At 41.6% G+C, this 15,674-nt stretch overlaps 1 protein-coding gene across 2 annotated transcripts in view; it reads left to right on the forward strand.

Moving 5' to 3' along the window:
- Nucleotides 1–15,674, forward strand: part of sptbn1 (spectrin, beta, non-erythrocytic 1) — a 101,853-nt gene that overhangs the window by 55,527 nt on the left and 30,652 nt on the right. For both annotated transcript variants that reach the window (XM_068567333.1, XM_068567332.1), the window contains 9 exons: nucleotides 3,145–3,296; nucleotides 9,097–9,270; nucleotides 11,662–11,753; nucleotides 11,877–11,957; nucleotides 12,617–12,732; nucleotides 12,881–12,993; nucleotides 13,416–13,603; nucleotides 14,203–14,320; nucleotides 15,206–15,364. In XM_068567333.1, the coding sequence (XP_068423434.1) occupies nucleotides 3,145–3,296; nucleotides 9,097–9,270; nucleotides 11,662–11,753; nucleotides 11,877–11,957; nucleotides 12,617–12,732; nucleotides 12,881–12,993; nucleotides 13,416–13,603; nucleotides 14,203–14,320; nucleotides 15,206–15,364 (1,193 nt within the window). The remainder of the gene's footprint in view (nucleotides 1–3,144; nucleotides 3,297–9,096; nucleotides 9,271–11,661; nucleotides 11,754–11,876; nucleotides 11,958–12,616; nucleotides 12,733–12,880; nucleotides 12,994–13,415; nucleotides 13,604–14,202; nucleotides 14,321–15,205; nucleotides 15,365–15,674) is intronic.

Consider the following 15,674-nt stretch of genomic DNA (forward strand, 5'->3'; position numbering starts at 1 on the left):
TGTGTCTTATCTCCATCTTCACGCTTCCTCCTCCGTTTTTCTGCACGCAGGGGTGTGTGTGTGTGTGTGTGTGTGTGTGTGTGTGTGTGTGTGTGTGTGTGTGTGTGTGTGTGTGTGTGTGTGTGTGTGTGTGTGTGTGTGTGTGTGTGTGTGTGTGTTGGTTTCCTCTTCCTGTGCAGAAAAAAAGAAGCAGACGCTCATGTCGACACACAAAACTGTGTGTGTGTGTGTGTCGTTCTGTTGGAAGCGCTGGACTATAAACTTATGTTGCTACTTTAATACAAACATTATTTCATCACATTATACATTATTAGGTTATATATATATATATATATATATATATTAGACTTGCTAATATTAAGCACACGCCCGTCTTACTTCATCTATAGGATATGATTTGTGTCATAACTTCATTATAACAGACTTGATCTCTGCTTGTCAGTTAAACCATTAATGAAACGTAGAGTTTATCTGCAGCTAGCCTTCATTGATCAGCAGCACCGTTAGCATCGAGCTAACTGAAGTGGTTTCACCTGCTAAAGCTGAGCTACACACACACATGCACGCACATGCACACGCGCACACACACACACACACACACACACATGCACACACATGCACAGCTAAGCAGAACTCAATGTCAATGGCTTCAATTACCTCTTTACCTCTTCTGGCTTTATGGATACTGCTGAATCCACAACACTGTGTGTGTGTGTGTGTGTGTGTGTGTGTGTGTGTGTGTGTTTCTCATTAGAGCGAGGAGACAGTGATATATTGATGGAGTGTCTCTGTTTGGGTCAATAGCGCACACACACTAACACAATTAAGTGGAGGATGACCTCAACCTAAACCCAAGGACAGACACACACCACACACACACACACGCACACACACAGGCCAGACAAGTCTGTGGCCTTGTTTCTCTCCAGTGGGAAAAAATAACAAAAATCTAATAGAAATCAATGTCTCTGCCCACTTTAAATGAGACACACACACACACACACACACACACACACACACACACACACACACACACACACACACACACACACAGGAATGCACATCCTGAGCGTCATGTGCGGTGTGTTATTCCTTGCGTCATCCTGTGAATGGGCCACTCCCATAAATCACATATTTGCAGAGAAGAAAATGATGCATCATGGGAAGTCAAAGTCCTGAGTGCATAGTTACACACACACATTTTTTATGTATATATTCATATACATATTTATAATATTTTACCATAAAATAACACAGAAGTCCGACATTTTCCCCCAAAAGCTTAAAATGTGGATGTTTTGCTGATATTCTCCTGCGTGCGTCTGTTCAAACGGTCACTTTCACGTTAAATCCAACGACCAACGCCGCCATTTCTTTTATTTTGTGTCTCATTGTGTCTCCGTGACGTCTCCTCCGCATATTTCCAGCAGCTCCAGTTTGATATGAGGAATCCTCCACAAGCTGCTGAAGGCCAGTTGACACTGCAGCTATTGTCCACACACACACACACACACACACACACACACACACACACACACACACACACACTCTCTGAAGGTCATGGATCTGGGTGTTTGTTTGCGTGTCTAAAGCAGTCGGGTGGTTCTTATCTCTTGTTTGTGTTTGAGTCCAGTTTCCTTCCAGAGGTCAAGCAGAGTTCATTCACGTCTCTTTTTCTTATTTTGTTTATCAATATTTTAATTGATTTTCACAGTTTTTATCCCATTTTTTTTATGCATTAGTTGATCTTCAAATAATAAAGTGAGAGAAATAAAAATGATTAACAAGACAGCAAAGTTATAAAATAAATACATTTAAAAAATAAATAATTAAATGTATAAAATAAATAAATAATTAAATATATAAAATAAATAAATAATTAAATATATAAAATAAATAAATAATTAAATTAAAAATAATTAAATAAATATAAAAATTAATATATATATATATATATATATATATATATTTTTTAATATATATAAAATAAAAATAATCATGTCTCATTTTCAGTTCATGTGTTCTGACCCGACTGCTGCGGAGAAAAAGTCCTTGTGTGTCAAGACGGGCTCATTGTGTTTGTTTAGTTTGTTTAGTTTGTTTGGTTTGACATCGATAGTGCTGTTGTGTTCAGTTGTTTAGTTTGAGTCCTTTGCTGGAAACACAATGACAACGCGACTCATGACGGTTTATGTTCTGAAAACGCTTTAAGATTCACGCTGAAGCTTCACGTCCCTCATGTGAGAGTCTTGTGTACGTTCAACTGAGAACTTTCCTGCATGTGACTCCTTTTTGTAATCATACGGAATAACCAGAAAGAGAAAAACCAACATGGACGCCTCATCATGTGAGCTGTCGTTCATCATCTGAGCCGCCGGCGTCACACGTCCAGCTGATGCCTCGAGGCATCGGACTCTTCTTCTTTTAGGAAGAGATGGAAACTGGGAGAGAAATTCATTTAAAAGTCTCCAGATTTAAAAAATCTGAAGGGTTGAAATGGCTTTCAGGGCGTGTCATCAGCCCTCGTTGACCTTTGACCTCCACTGTGTGCGTGTGTCTCTCTCCCGCCCTTTCCTCCTTGTGCAACTTCCTCCTTTGTTCTGGCAACTGAGCCAGAGTTCAGCCAAGGAAACATTCTGACATACTATACACAGACACACACACACACACACACACACACACACACACACACACACACACACACACACACACACACACACACACACACACACACACACACACTTGAGAGCATGTGTGTGTGTGCTGTAACAAAATCCATCAGGCCTGCGGGATACAAACTAAATTGTGTTGCAGACAGCAGGTGACTACTGTCAGCTGTGTGTGTGTGTGTGTGTGTGTGTAGCAGTGATTTAGATTTAGTCTGCTTTGTCAGACACAGGAAAACCTCTCCCACTCACACACACACACACACACACACACACACACACACACACACACACACACACACACTCACAGACACACAAGCTTTCCAAGAACAATGAGCGAATGGCAGAACACTGGCAGGAAACGCGTCCTCATCCCAACACACCTGCAGGACTCTAAACTCTGGTTTTCCTCGGTTGTCTTTAAGTTTCTGCCTCTCCCACTGACCCCTGACCTCTGACCTCTCTCTCTCCGTCCCAGATGAGCGTGAGGCGGTCCAGAAGAAGACCTTCGTCAAGTGGGTGAACTCCCACCTGTCCCGGTCCTCGTGCCGGATCACGGACCTGTACATGGACCTGAGGGACGGACGCATGCTCATCAAGCTGCTGGAGGTCCTGTCGGGGGAGAAGCTGGTGAGTGTCGCCGCCGCGCTTTTATTTTGAAAAAAAAAATGGAGCGCAGAGGGAGGGAGGGCCCTTGCACCTGAGCGGCCGGGGTCACGAGTTAAAGGAACAGTTCCACATTTTAGGGATCTCATGACGTGAGGGCCACAAGTTTGTTCTTGGGACACAAATTTAAATGTGAATCTTCTCAAGAACGCTGTAATCTATTTAAATAGCAAATTTAGTTTTTTTTTAAACCCGTAAACAACACGACTTGGAACATTTGAGCTCATAAAAAGATGCTTGAATATGTTTTTTCACAGGTTAAAAGATGAGCTCATACATCATCTGTTTTATAGTCGCTCTGAATTTGACTCAGACGTTAAAGCTTAAGCAGACAATGTCTATATCATCTTCATGACATGAATCCTTTTGAGGAATCATATTGCTCTTTAATCTTTTGGAAACCGTGCGCAAAAATCCTCCCGCCCCCATTTTAAGTCCCAGCATGCCCCATTCAGACAATCTTTTGGCATAAAATACGTCATAGTTTTACATTTTTGAACCGAACGACACAGTTTTTTGACTGAAACTCCTTCCTAACAGACCAAGACTTTGTTTTATTGCGATTTTTGTTGCAGATTCTGATTCTTTAGGTCCTAATCTTTCCAAAAAGGTGTCTTATTGATGCTCCAGGAGGCTTTTTTGGGGAATCTGGCTCATATCATGCTGGATGTTCATAGTTACGATCAAAATATCTTTTAAAAGTGATTTTTTTTGCAGATATACATTTTTTTCCAAGACTTTGCTGAACAAATACATACAATAAACACAATTAATTTGGGGTTCCTACAACGACTCAAACACAGGGACAAGCTGCTGGTCTATAATCTCCCGCTCGTCTTATCAGGTTGTTTAAACACAACTTTGTGACTCTTACAATCATTAACCAGGAATCTCTCTCTCTCTCTCATTCATTCATATATATATATATATATATATATATATATATATATATATATATATATATATATATATATATATATATATATATATTCAACGGGTGAAACTCGCTCAGACGGTCCAGATCCTTCCTCTTGAGACTTCCAGCGCTACGAGCCAAACTCCCCTCATCTTCTCATTTCTTTCTTCTTCTTCTTGGCCGTCTTTCTCTCCGCTGTCATCCGGCCTTTTTCACAAGCTGTCAAACACAAACACACAAAGAGAAAACGCAGCCACTCACTCAACCAGGAAACGTACACGATTTATTTTACATCTTCCGTTATATATACTTTTTATCTACTGCGTCATGTACGCTTGTTCTCCGCCAGAGAATGCTCGCGGAGGAGGAGGAAGAAGTGAAGGGGAGGAAAGATGCCGAGCGCATGAAAAGAGACGAGAACGATGTGTGTGGAATTGAAGAAGGAAGGCGAGAGGAGGAGGAGGGGGGGGGGGAAGGGATATTGAAATAAAATAAAACGGAGGAAGCGGAGCGACGGTGAAGTGAAGAGCGGGATGGACGGAGGGAACAACAGTGGGAGACGGAGTCAGAGTTGTGAAAGGACTCATTGAGTAACTCTGAGGGTTCACATGGAGCCAAAACGCCTCCAGGAGCTGCAGAAGATTCTTGAGAGCGAGCGGCTGCTTCCGCACTGCGGAGGCCAGATTTAAAGGCTCCGTTCGTGTTATTCCTTTACATCCATTCATCATCACCAGAGTGGGGATGCTGCCTTAATGTGGAAGCAGCTCGGTGGCTTCATTTGTTAAGGATCCAGTAAATAAAAGACAATATTTGTAGAGGTAGACGTATAAAGTGGCATGAAAGTACAGAAGTAGTGATGCTTTAATGTGCATACTTGCTTTAATGTAATTTTCAATTAAATTAAGAGTAAATAGTGTATTTCTTTAGGACTAGTGTCACTTAGTGCCAAAGGTGAGGCTCATTGAGGTGTTTTTAATAGTTTATAGACAACAATGAACCACACACACAATAGTTGGGAGACATTTTGTTACTTTATTTTATGAGATTTGCAAGGACGAGCTATAATTAAATCCAGTTTATTGTGTATAGCCCAAAATCACAAATACAAGATTTGCCTCGGAGGGCTTTACAGTCTGTACACATGACATCGGATCAGGAAAAACTTCCCAAATGAAGACTGAAAAACCTTTTTACAGGGAAAAAAGGGAAGAAACCTTCATAGAGCAACAGAGGAGGATCCCTCTATCAGGATGGGCAGAAGCAACAGATGTCATGTGACCAGAAGGAGCAACGTGACATGAATGTGACAAACTACTCATTGAACGAGTAGTATATGCATGGTCCACAAGTAGTATATGCATGGTCCACAAGTAGTATATGCATGGTACACGATCCACATGGTACAGTCCATGTCAGTGGAAGAGGTCATATAATCCAGCCAACCTTTCACCGCCGGACAAACCAAAAGGCCTCTCCGATGTGGACGCGCTGTAACCGCTCAGAGCCAAAACCCGACATGACTCGGCATGACCGTTCGGTCTCCAGACGGCTGAAAAGCACCGGATCAGCAGATGGAAGTAAAACCGGATTTTTTTTTGTTTTGCTTTCATGGCCCCAAAAAGTGCTGAACCCTGAACCTCTGTGTGGTGTTCATGGATTTGTGACTCTCTCTGGTCTATCTCTGGTTTTGAGTCCAGATCCTGAATCTTTTTTAGAGAGACTTTTTTTGGTTTTAGCCGGCTGGTGTTTATGTGTCTGTGAGGAAAAGCAAAGGCGGCGGTGTTGCTGTTGGCCGGCCGCCCGGTCGCAGGTCGAGGCGGTCAGCGTCGGACGACGGCCTGCTCCGACAGCTCTGCCATTTGTTTCATTGTGGTTATTTATTATTACTGCATTTTTGTTTTATTTATATTTCAAACATCGCCCTAAAGATGTCGGTGTCATCCAAAGGACTCCATCCAGCCGTAGACCACCAGCAGGAGGAAACGTCATGAGAAGCAGAACGACAAAACATTTTACACAATTAAAAAGTGTCTACTGGGGTCAAAAACGTTCAGTGTACTAATATATAAAAGATGAATATGGATGACAAATATATAGAACAAAGGTTTCCTCATCTTTTTACACAACTTTGAGGAAGCTTCATGAAGTAAAGCATCAACAAACGGCTCGATCGGTGACTCTCAGGTGGGGATACGAAGCAGAAACGAGGAAGAGGAAGCAGCTGAAATTAGTCTGATAATCACCAGCTGGTCACACGTTGAAGTTTAATAAAGGTGGATATTGACCAGATAGATTTGTATATTATTATTACATCTGCGTTAATTGCATCAGCGCTCTGCTCCTCCACAACTTCCTGTACCTTTTTAATCCTCCATGCGTCACTCAGGCAGGATACAGAGGCTGCTTTGAAAGCAGATGCGCTTTAAAAAATTGTGCTCTCATGAACGATATCGCGACCTCAATCATGTAAGAGCTCAGATGTGTCCTCAGGGAAACTCTTCAACGATGGAGTACAATTCAAACGGCATTAATTTCCATTGTATTCTCCATTTCTGAGGAAATGTTGAACCGCCTGCACTACGTTTAATTTTACATGCGTTGTATAAATGAGTTGCAAACGTCTCTTTTGTAATGTGAGTCAATGGTTAACAAGTAAATCAATTTTTGGGGGCTTGAGTGTTGTAATTGCACCGCGTGGCCACTAAAGTTTGCCTGGCGCTCTTCCTGCAGGCTTGAGCTACATTACATGTACAAATAACACGCTGCTCCAACATGAACCTTTTGGAAACTGTGTGAAAATCCTCCCGCGCCAATTTTTAGTCCCAGCATGCCCCATTCAGACAATTTCTTGTCACAAAATACATAATTTTTCCATTTTTTAACCGTTTTTTGACTGAAACTCCTTCCTAACAGGCCAAGACTTTGTTTTATTGTGATTTTTGTTGCAGATTCTGATTCTTTAGGCCCTAATATTTCCAAAAAGGTGTCTTATTGACGCTCCAGGAGGCTTTTTTATTGGGGAATCTGGCTCATATCATGCTGGATGTTCATAGTTATGATCAAAATATCTTTTAAAAGTGTTTTTTTTTTTGTTGCAAATATACATTTTTTTCCAAAGACTTTGCTGAACAAATACATACAATAAACAAAAAAAAACAATTTGGGATTCCTAATTTTGGTTTCTAATATACTACAGTGTGTTACAAGTCAGGGTCCTTCTGCAGATTGAGTACTTTTCATACTTTGAAGTACATCTCGCTGATAATACTTGCATGCTTTTTTTTCTTTGGCTGAAGTTGCATTTTGAATACGCAACTTTTCACATTGCTGCATTAGTATTTTTAATCAAAGGAAGGATCTGAGTTGTTTTTACCTTTTTTTTAAAAAAAAAAAAACACACAAAAAAAAAACCCTGGCGCAGCTCTTCTCGCTCGCCTTCATCTGAGTTCCTGTTGTTGTTTACTGGTTGTTTGTTGTGCAACTGCAGCGCCTGTCAGACATCTGTCTGATGCACCACTGAAGCTCTGCAGTAAAGTAGGTTATCGCAGTGTGTGATTCCTCCACGGCAGTAATACCAATCACATCCGACTCCTCTTCATTCATCATATTTCATTCAGTCTGCTGGAAAAACCCTCGCTGACACTCAGAGGTGACGCCGACACTTCCCGTCTGTCGTCACGGTTCCTTCTCGGGGACTTTTCTCCTTCCTGTATTTGTTTGTGCACGTCTCACCTTTGGCAGCTTTGCTTTTCTATCCCTCCATTTATAGCAAAGGTCACTCACACTGTCGATAGCTCTGACGCGAGGTCAGCAAGATGTTGTTTCGCTCGACTGAATCGATGGACTTTCTGAGGGTGTGGAGGTTTCTAGACGTGTGCAAATGTCTCTTTTAACACCAAGCAAGTCGACTCTTGAGGAAAATATTCTGTTGATTCTGTGGATTTAAAACATTTCAGCTGTTCTTTTAGTCAAGCCAAATGCGAGGGAGGGATGCTCTCATAGCTTGCTGATGATTGCAGGAATACACACACGTCAGAATCAGATCCAGAAGACATCACACACACATTCAATTCAACCACTATCATAGTGTATGTAGAGTCTAGAAATTAAGAAAGTGTATTTATCTGATTATTAGATCTTCACGTCTACAACTAAAATAATAAATTACTCTAAAAGCACATGTGAATTGTACACTGCATTAGAGAAAAAAGGACAAAAATACTTTTACATCACCTTTTGAGACAAGTCATCATTCAAAACCGAAAATTCATCTATCATTAAACATTTTTATTATGTGTAAACTGCTATATTTCAAGGTTTTTCTGAGTCATTTGATGATCAACTTCTTTAATGTACATACTGTGATACTGGTCCGTACTGGTACAGTTTAACATCCTAGTCTTCTGGTGTTTTCAGCCGGCAGTAACATTTGGTTCATGTCCGTAGTTTTGCATGTAAGATAGATATGAGCCAAACTATTTATCGCTTTAGGTATTTACAGCTGTTTTCCTGTTTAATGGATGCATACACTGAGATTAAAACAGGATATTATTGTTTGCATCCTGATAATATGAAGTCAAAGTTGCTCTATTGCATAATAGAAAGAGGCTGCAGCTGTTTTGAGTGTAATTCCACCGTGTGGCCACTAAAGTTTGCCTGGCGCTGTTCCTGCAGGCTTGAGCTACTGTACATGTACAAATAACATGCAACTCTAACATTAATGTATCAGTATTATTAATATACAACAGTGTGATATTAGCCAGGGTCCTTCTGCTGATTGAGTACTTTTCATACTTTGAAATTGAAATAATCTAAAACCTAAGATGCATTTTTTTTTCTTCATTTCAGCCCAAACCCACCAAGGGCCGGATGAGGATCCACTGTCTGGAGAACGTGGACAAGGCTCTGCAGTTCCTGAAGGAGCAGAGGGTCCACCTGGAGAACATGGGCTCCCACGACATCGTGGACGGAAACCACCGCCTCACCCTGGGGCTCATCTGGACCATCATCCTCCGCTTCCAGGTAAGAGGCAGCCGCGCAAGTCGGCATCCCCGTGATGACGCGAATGTGGTCGAGTGATGTGGGTCACTTGATCCATCACCTTGGATTTTAAAAAAGAGACGAGGCGAAGTGATCTTCTTGGAGTAAATCCGCAACCGGGGATATTGGTACATCCCCAGAAACGGTGGAACAAACACAGTCACAGCTCAGATGGGACATACGTGGTGCCAGAAACCCTTCATTTCTATTCATTAATTTTAAGTTTTGCATTTTAAAATGCAATATTTTGCTTCTTTTTTTCAAGTTTTGCATTTTAAACTGCATTATTTTGCACTTTTAAAACTTTTGCATTTTTAAAAGTTTTGCATTTTGCATTTTAAAATGCATTATTTAGCTTTTTTTTTTCTCCTTTCAAGTTTTCATTTTAAACTGCATTATTTTGCACTTTTAAAACTTTGGCATTTCTTAAAAGTTTTGCATTTTAAGATGCATTATTTTGCTTTTTTTAAGTTTTGAATTTTAAAATCCATTTTTTTTGCATTTTTAAAAGTTTTGCATTTTAAGATGCATTGTTTTGCATTTTAAAAAGTAGAAACTATTGTTATCCCAGTATTCTCCTAATCAAGTTTCCTCTTTTCCTCCAGTTTCCTCCTCATGAAGTTCCCACTGTTTGATTTGCATCATTGCGTTATTTTGTATCCCTAAATAAATCAAACACACCATCAGTTATATTCTAATTAAGGAGTGTGTGTGGCCTTCCTCTTGGCAGTTAACCTACACCTGCATTTCATAAACTGCTGTTAATATTTTGGATCCCACTCACATGTACACTTCTAAAATGTGGCATTACTTAATGACCAAAGGTCACGAAAATATTTTTTTAAAAAGCCGTGACATTATTCTCTCCTATCTTAAGTCATTGAGTAATTGTGAAATGTTCAGTTTTATTTTGTATCCCCAAATAAGTTGAACACATCAGGAAGAACACGGGACTATTCACTTTAAGTGTACCTAATAAATTGGCCACATTGTGTGAAGTTGTTAATCATAAAATAAATGAAACCATTTTAATTAAAAGATAAACTTCCACATTATTTCTCCAGAGGTGAAAAGCAGAGTCGGGGTAATCTGAAATCCTTTATAATCCTAAAAATGTGACATCTTTAATCAGTTAATGAAAGATTAGTAGTTGTAAGTGTAAATGACTTAATATTTAACTGTTATTTAGCTATTTCCAATTTATTTATTTCAAATGAGAAGGCTGTCAAATCGCTCCCTCGCTTGATGACGTCCCCGAGCTTTTCCATCTGCTTCATGTGACCCATTGATCTCGTTTAATGACCAAAATCACACTCGTCATCATGTGCACGTCGACACGGGGTTGTTGTGTCACTCGGGCGATGATGTCATCATCGGGGACAGCGAACAGTTGGGTGAAAAGGATTTAAGCCTTTATAAGCCGTGAGGATTAAAAAAAAATACTCTTTTTAGTGGTTTTAAATCCTGCAGTGGGTGAAATGGAGCCGAGTGCAGATTGACTGCAGGACCTGTGTGTGTGTGTGTGTGTGTGTGTGTGTGTGTGTGTGTGTGTGTGTGTGTGTGTGCGTGTGTGTGTGTGTGTGTGTGTGTGTGTGCGCATGCGTGTGTCATATATGCCTCAGCGGTGTTGATTTTGCTGATTTGTGGCTCAGATGTAACTCACGCTTCTATCAGACTGAAACTGATGGATGTCGATCAATGAAGGTGAGGTGTGTGTGTGTGTGTGTGTGTGTGTGTGTGTGTGTGTGTGTGTGTGTGTGTGTGTGTGTGTGTTCTCATTCCATGTTTGTGACATATTTGTAAATATATGGTTGTTTGGAGCATGTTGGGGTTATTCCTGAATACGAGGACGATTTTAGAAACTGGGAAAAAAATGTTTTGGACAGGAAGTTATGACATTTTTTTATTTTTTGTTAAAGCGGGATCAATATTTGTAAAGCCTTGACCCTTTTGTAACACATTGTGGGCCCGTGTTTAGAAAGTTGGACCGTTTGTGGACATGTGAGGACATGTTTTGAAGGTGCACAGGTTTAGAAAATATGCACATGCTTAAAACAAAGTGAAGAAGCAAACGTTGTGTTCAAGGAAATGCATCGTAAATGTCCTCACAAGGATATAAGTGCAGCTGTGTGTGTGTGTGTGTGTGTAGATGGGTCACGCATCATGGTGACGTGTACGAGTGAAAAGACTTTTATTTAGCTATTTCGGGATGCAATGACGTCTGTTTTTATACGGTTGCTCTTAATCTTCTTACATGGCATGTGTGTCGTTTTTATATTAAATAAACCCTTTAATGTCTGTCACATCGGTACCTTCTATTTCTCTCTTTAAGAGTCTGTACTTAGTCTTTCTCCCTCTGTTTCCTCCTCTCAGATCCAGGACATCAGCGTGGAGACGGAGGACAACAAGGAGAAGAAGTCGGCTAAAGATGCTCTGCTGCTCTGGTGTCAGATGAAGACGGCGGGGTGAGTTTCAAAAAAAAAAAAAGGGCATTTTTCGAAATCTTTGAGCGCGTCAGTTTTAAATTTTCTGACATCCAATTAAACGTGACGTGACCTGACGAGCTGCGACCTCGGCTTCCTTTCCAGATATCCAAACGTCAACATCCACAACTTCAGCACCAGCTGGAGGGACGGGATGGCCTTCAACGCCATCATCCACAAACACAGGTACTACTAGTACTAGTACTACGAGTACTACTCTTCTACAACACGCGAGTGCTAGACATCGACAACCGTGTTCATTCGGGACAGGATGTGAGCAACAGCACTTCAACACGGTCCGTAACGTCTTTCCGAGCGTTCGCAGTCGACCTTTTTTTTTTTAAAATACATTTTACACAACGCAGCTTTTTGTGTCGTTATCCCCAAACGCAGACAGGCTTCTCTTTAATAACGGCAGAGCCTCAGCTGATCGAGTCAGCTGGCTGTTTCCCTCAAACCAAACTGGGGCTGAAGTCATGTCTTTATGCACTTTACAGTATGTGATGTTGAGAAAAGTCACGCAGCAGATTGGGAGTTGGAGGGGGGGGGGGATTGGACTGAAACAGTTTCATAAGCCGTTTCCAACAACAAACACATTGATAAATAACAACTTTTCTATCAATCTTCACTGTAACGTCGACCTGGAGAAATGTGACAGAAAGCATGATTGTTATAAATGTAATAAACGTCAAAATCCAGGTAATTAAATCCCTTTAGAGTCGTCGTCTTTCGGAGGAACTTGTCCAGGCTACAGTTTAGATTTGACCCCGATTTTTTTATTTCCATTTTATTTATCAATTACTAAGTTTGTTTGTTTGTTTTTTTGCCTTTGTTGTTTCCTTCAGACCGGACCTGATCGACTTTGATAAGCTGAAGAAATCAAACGCTCACCACAACCTGCAGAATGCGTTCAACCTGGCCGAGCAACACCTGGGCCTCACCAAGCTGCTGGATGCCGAGGGTGAGGGAGGACGCACACACACACACACACACACACACACACACACACACACACACACACACACACTCAACGTGGATGTTCATACAGTATGCTATGTGATCTTTAACCCTATATATATATATGTGTGTGTGTGTGTGTGTGTGTGCAGACATCAGCGTGGACCACCCTGACGAGAAGTCCATCATCACCTACGTGGTGACCTACTACCACTACTTCTCCAAGATGAAGGCGCTGAAGGTGGAGGGCAAGAGAATCGGCAAGGTGACCCAAACGCCCCCCAGACCCTGAAGGGCCCGATCACAACGGACGCCATTTTTAAAAAAGCGCAGCCGCTTAAAAAAAAAACGCCTTCTGATCAGCAGAGTCGTGTTTCCATCTAGAATCATAAAGCTCTTCGTCATTAAACACCGCTAACGTTAGCGCCTTGTCGGCGGTCGCCATTTTCTTTTTGATTTCCCCGCCGTTCACACCATACGAAGACGTGAAGGACTAAGCCCCGCCTCTCGCTCGATCCGATTGGCTGTCTGGGCCGAGCGTGACGGCGATGAGCCGTAAAATAAACGCTATAAAAACGCGCCGCGCGTAGCGAAACAAACGGTTTAGCTAGCGCCGCGTGTTTTGAGAGGACTTTGCTCGCCGCCGCGGTATTGAACCCCTAAACGCCTCCTCGCGTGTCATTCCAGGTCCTGGACAACGCCATCGAGACGGAGAAGATGGTGGAGAAGTACGAGTCCCTGGCGTCGGACCTGCTGGAGTGGATCGAGCAGACCATCATCATCCTCAACAACAGGAAGTTTGCCAACTCCCTGGTGGGCGTCCAGCAGCAGCTGCAGGCCTTCAACACGTACCGCACGGCGGAGAAACCACCGAAGTCAGTGAACGCTGCGTCGCTACGAGCTCGATATAGAGTGTTTTTACAGTTTTTACTCCCCAAAACTCAACCGGCCCAGTTTGAATCTGAGAATAAATGGCGGTGACGTTTTTCCTGGAAAGAGTTGGAGCGGATTCTCGTTTTGGGAAAAATATTTATTACCAACAGCTGCAGAGAGAAGAAAGGAAAAAAGTGGCTTTTTTTGTAATTTATGAGGATCTTTTTTGTTTTTAGACCAAAACACAACTGTCCTCCACACAAAGTATTAAGTTTTAACACAAAACTCTTGTTTACTCAGATCGACTGAAACATGAATGAGACTTCATGACGATGACTTAGTGATCAAAAACACATTTTATTTCATATTTAGCTTACGTTTGTTGAACGTATGACAGTTTTTTCTGTTCTCTTTGGTTATTTTTGAGGTTTCTGATTGCGTTGTTGTGTTAGACGTCATTATGTCGCTTGTGTTTTCATCGTTGAACCTTTAAATGAAGCCAAATATGAAAGTGAATCTTCAAATAGTGTATTATTAATGTGTGTGTGTGTGTGTGTGTGTGTGTGTGTGTGTGTGTGTGTGTGTGTGTGTGTGTGCGCAGGTTCACAGAGAAGGGGAACCTGGAGGTTCTTCTGTTCACCATCCAGAGTAAGATGAGAGCCAACAACCAGAAGGTTTACACTCCTCGAGAGGGAAAACTCATCTCCGACATCAACAAGGTACGTTATCATCCTGAAGACAACGACGTTACTTCAGCTGGTTAACCTTTTGGAACCCTGCGCCCATTTTAAGTCCCAGCATGCCCCATTCAGACAATCTTTTGGCATAAAATACGTAATATTTTTCCATTTTTGAGCCGAACAACACAGTTTTTTGACTGAAACTCCTTCCTAACAGACCAAGACTTTGTTTTATTGTGATTTTTGTTGCAGATTCTGATTCTTTAGGTCCTAATCTTTCCAAAAAGGTGTCTTATTGACCCTCCAGGACAACAAATGCATACAATAAATACGTATTGGAATCAATTTGGGGTTCCTGCGACGACTCAAACACAGAGAAAAAGAGGTCTAGAGACATTGTCTGTATTTGTTCAGCAAAGTATTGGGAAAAAAATGTATATCTGCAAAAAATAAATCACTATTAAAAAGATATTTTGATCATAACTATGAACATCCAGCATGATATGAGCCAGATTCCCCAAAAAAGCCTCCTGGAGCGTCAATAAGACACCTTTTTGGAAAGATTAGGACCTAAAGAATCAGAATCTGTGACAAAAATCACAATAAAACAAAGTCTTGGTCTGTTAGGAAGGAGTTTCAGTCAAAAAACTGTGTCGTTTGGTTCAAAAAGTGAAAAGAAATACGTATTTTAAGCTAAAAGATTGTCTGAATGGGGCATGCTGGGTATTAAAAAGGGAGGGGAGGATTTTCATACTGTTTCCAACAGGTTAAAATCCATAAATCACAATCTTTAAGCTCTGTGTTAAATTGAAAAAGAACGACATTGTGAATGACGAGCACAACAACACCGACACCCTGCTGTGTGCGTCTCTATAAACGTATCGATGCTGGTGGTGATGTCACCATCGGGTGCGCTCGTTTCAGGCGTGGGAGCGTCTGGAGAAGGCGGAGCACGAGCGCGAGCTGGCCCTGAGGACGGAGCTCATCCGCCAGGAGAAGCTGGAGCAGCTGGCGCGGCGCTTCGACCGCAAAGCCGCCATGAGGGAGACGTGGCTGAGCGAGAACCAGCGGCTCGTCTCCCAGGTACGAGAGGACGCGATGTTGTTGTTGTTGTTTGGCGTCCTAGAAGAGAAGTTACTTTATTGGAATGTGAAGGCGCAAATGTTTATTATTCCTAATCCATTCATACAAGATGATAATAACAATATCTTGTTCCTCTTTCCTTTCTTTGTGTCTTTCCCTTCGCTTCTAATTCCTCTCTTCTCCACTTGTTACCTTCCTTGTCTCCTATTTGTTTCCCTTCCTCTTTCCTCTACTTGTTTCCTTTCCTCTTTCCTCGTTTTTTCCCTCTGGTTGTCTCCTATTATCTCCTCATTTTCTGCACCTATTGTTT

This window comes from Clinocottus analis, unplaced genomic scaffold (genome assembly GCF_023055335.1).
Source record: "Clinocottus analis isolate CAN_PGR_092001 unplaced genomic scaffold, fCliAna1.0.p SCAF_8, whole genome shotgun sequence".
Classification (NCBI taxonomy): Eukaryota; Metazoa; Chordata; class Actinopteri; order Perciformes; family Cottidae; genus Clinocottus; species Clinocottus analis.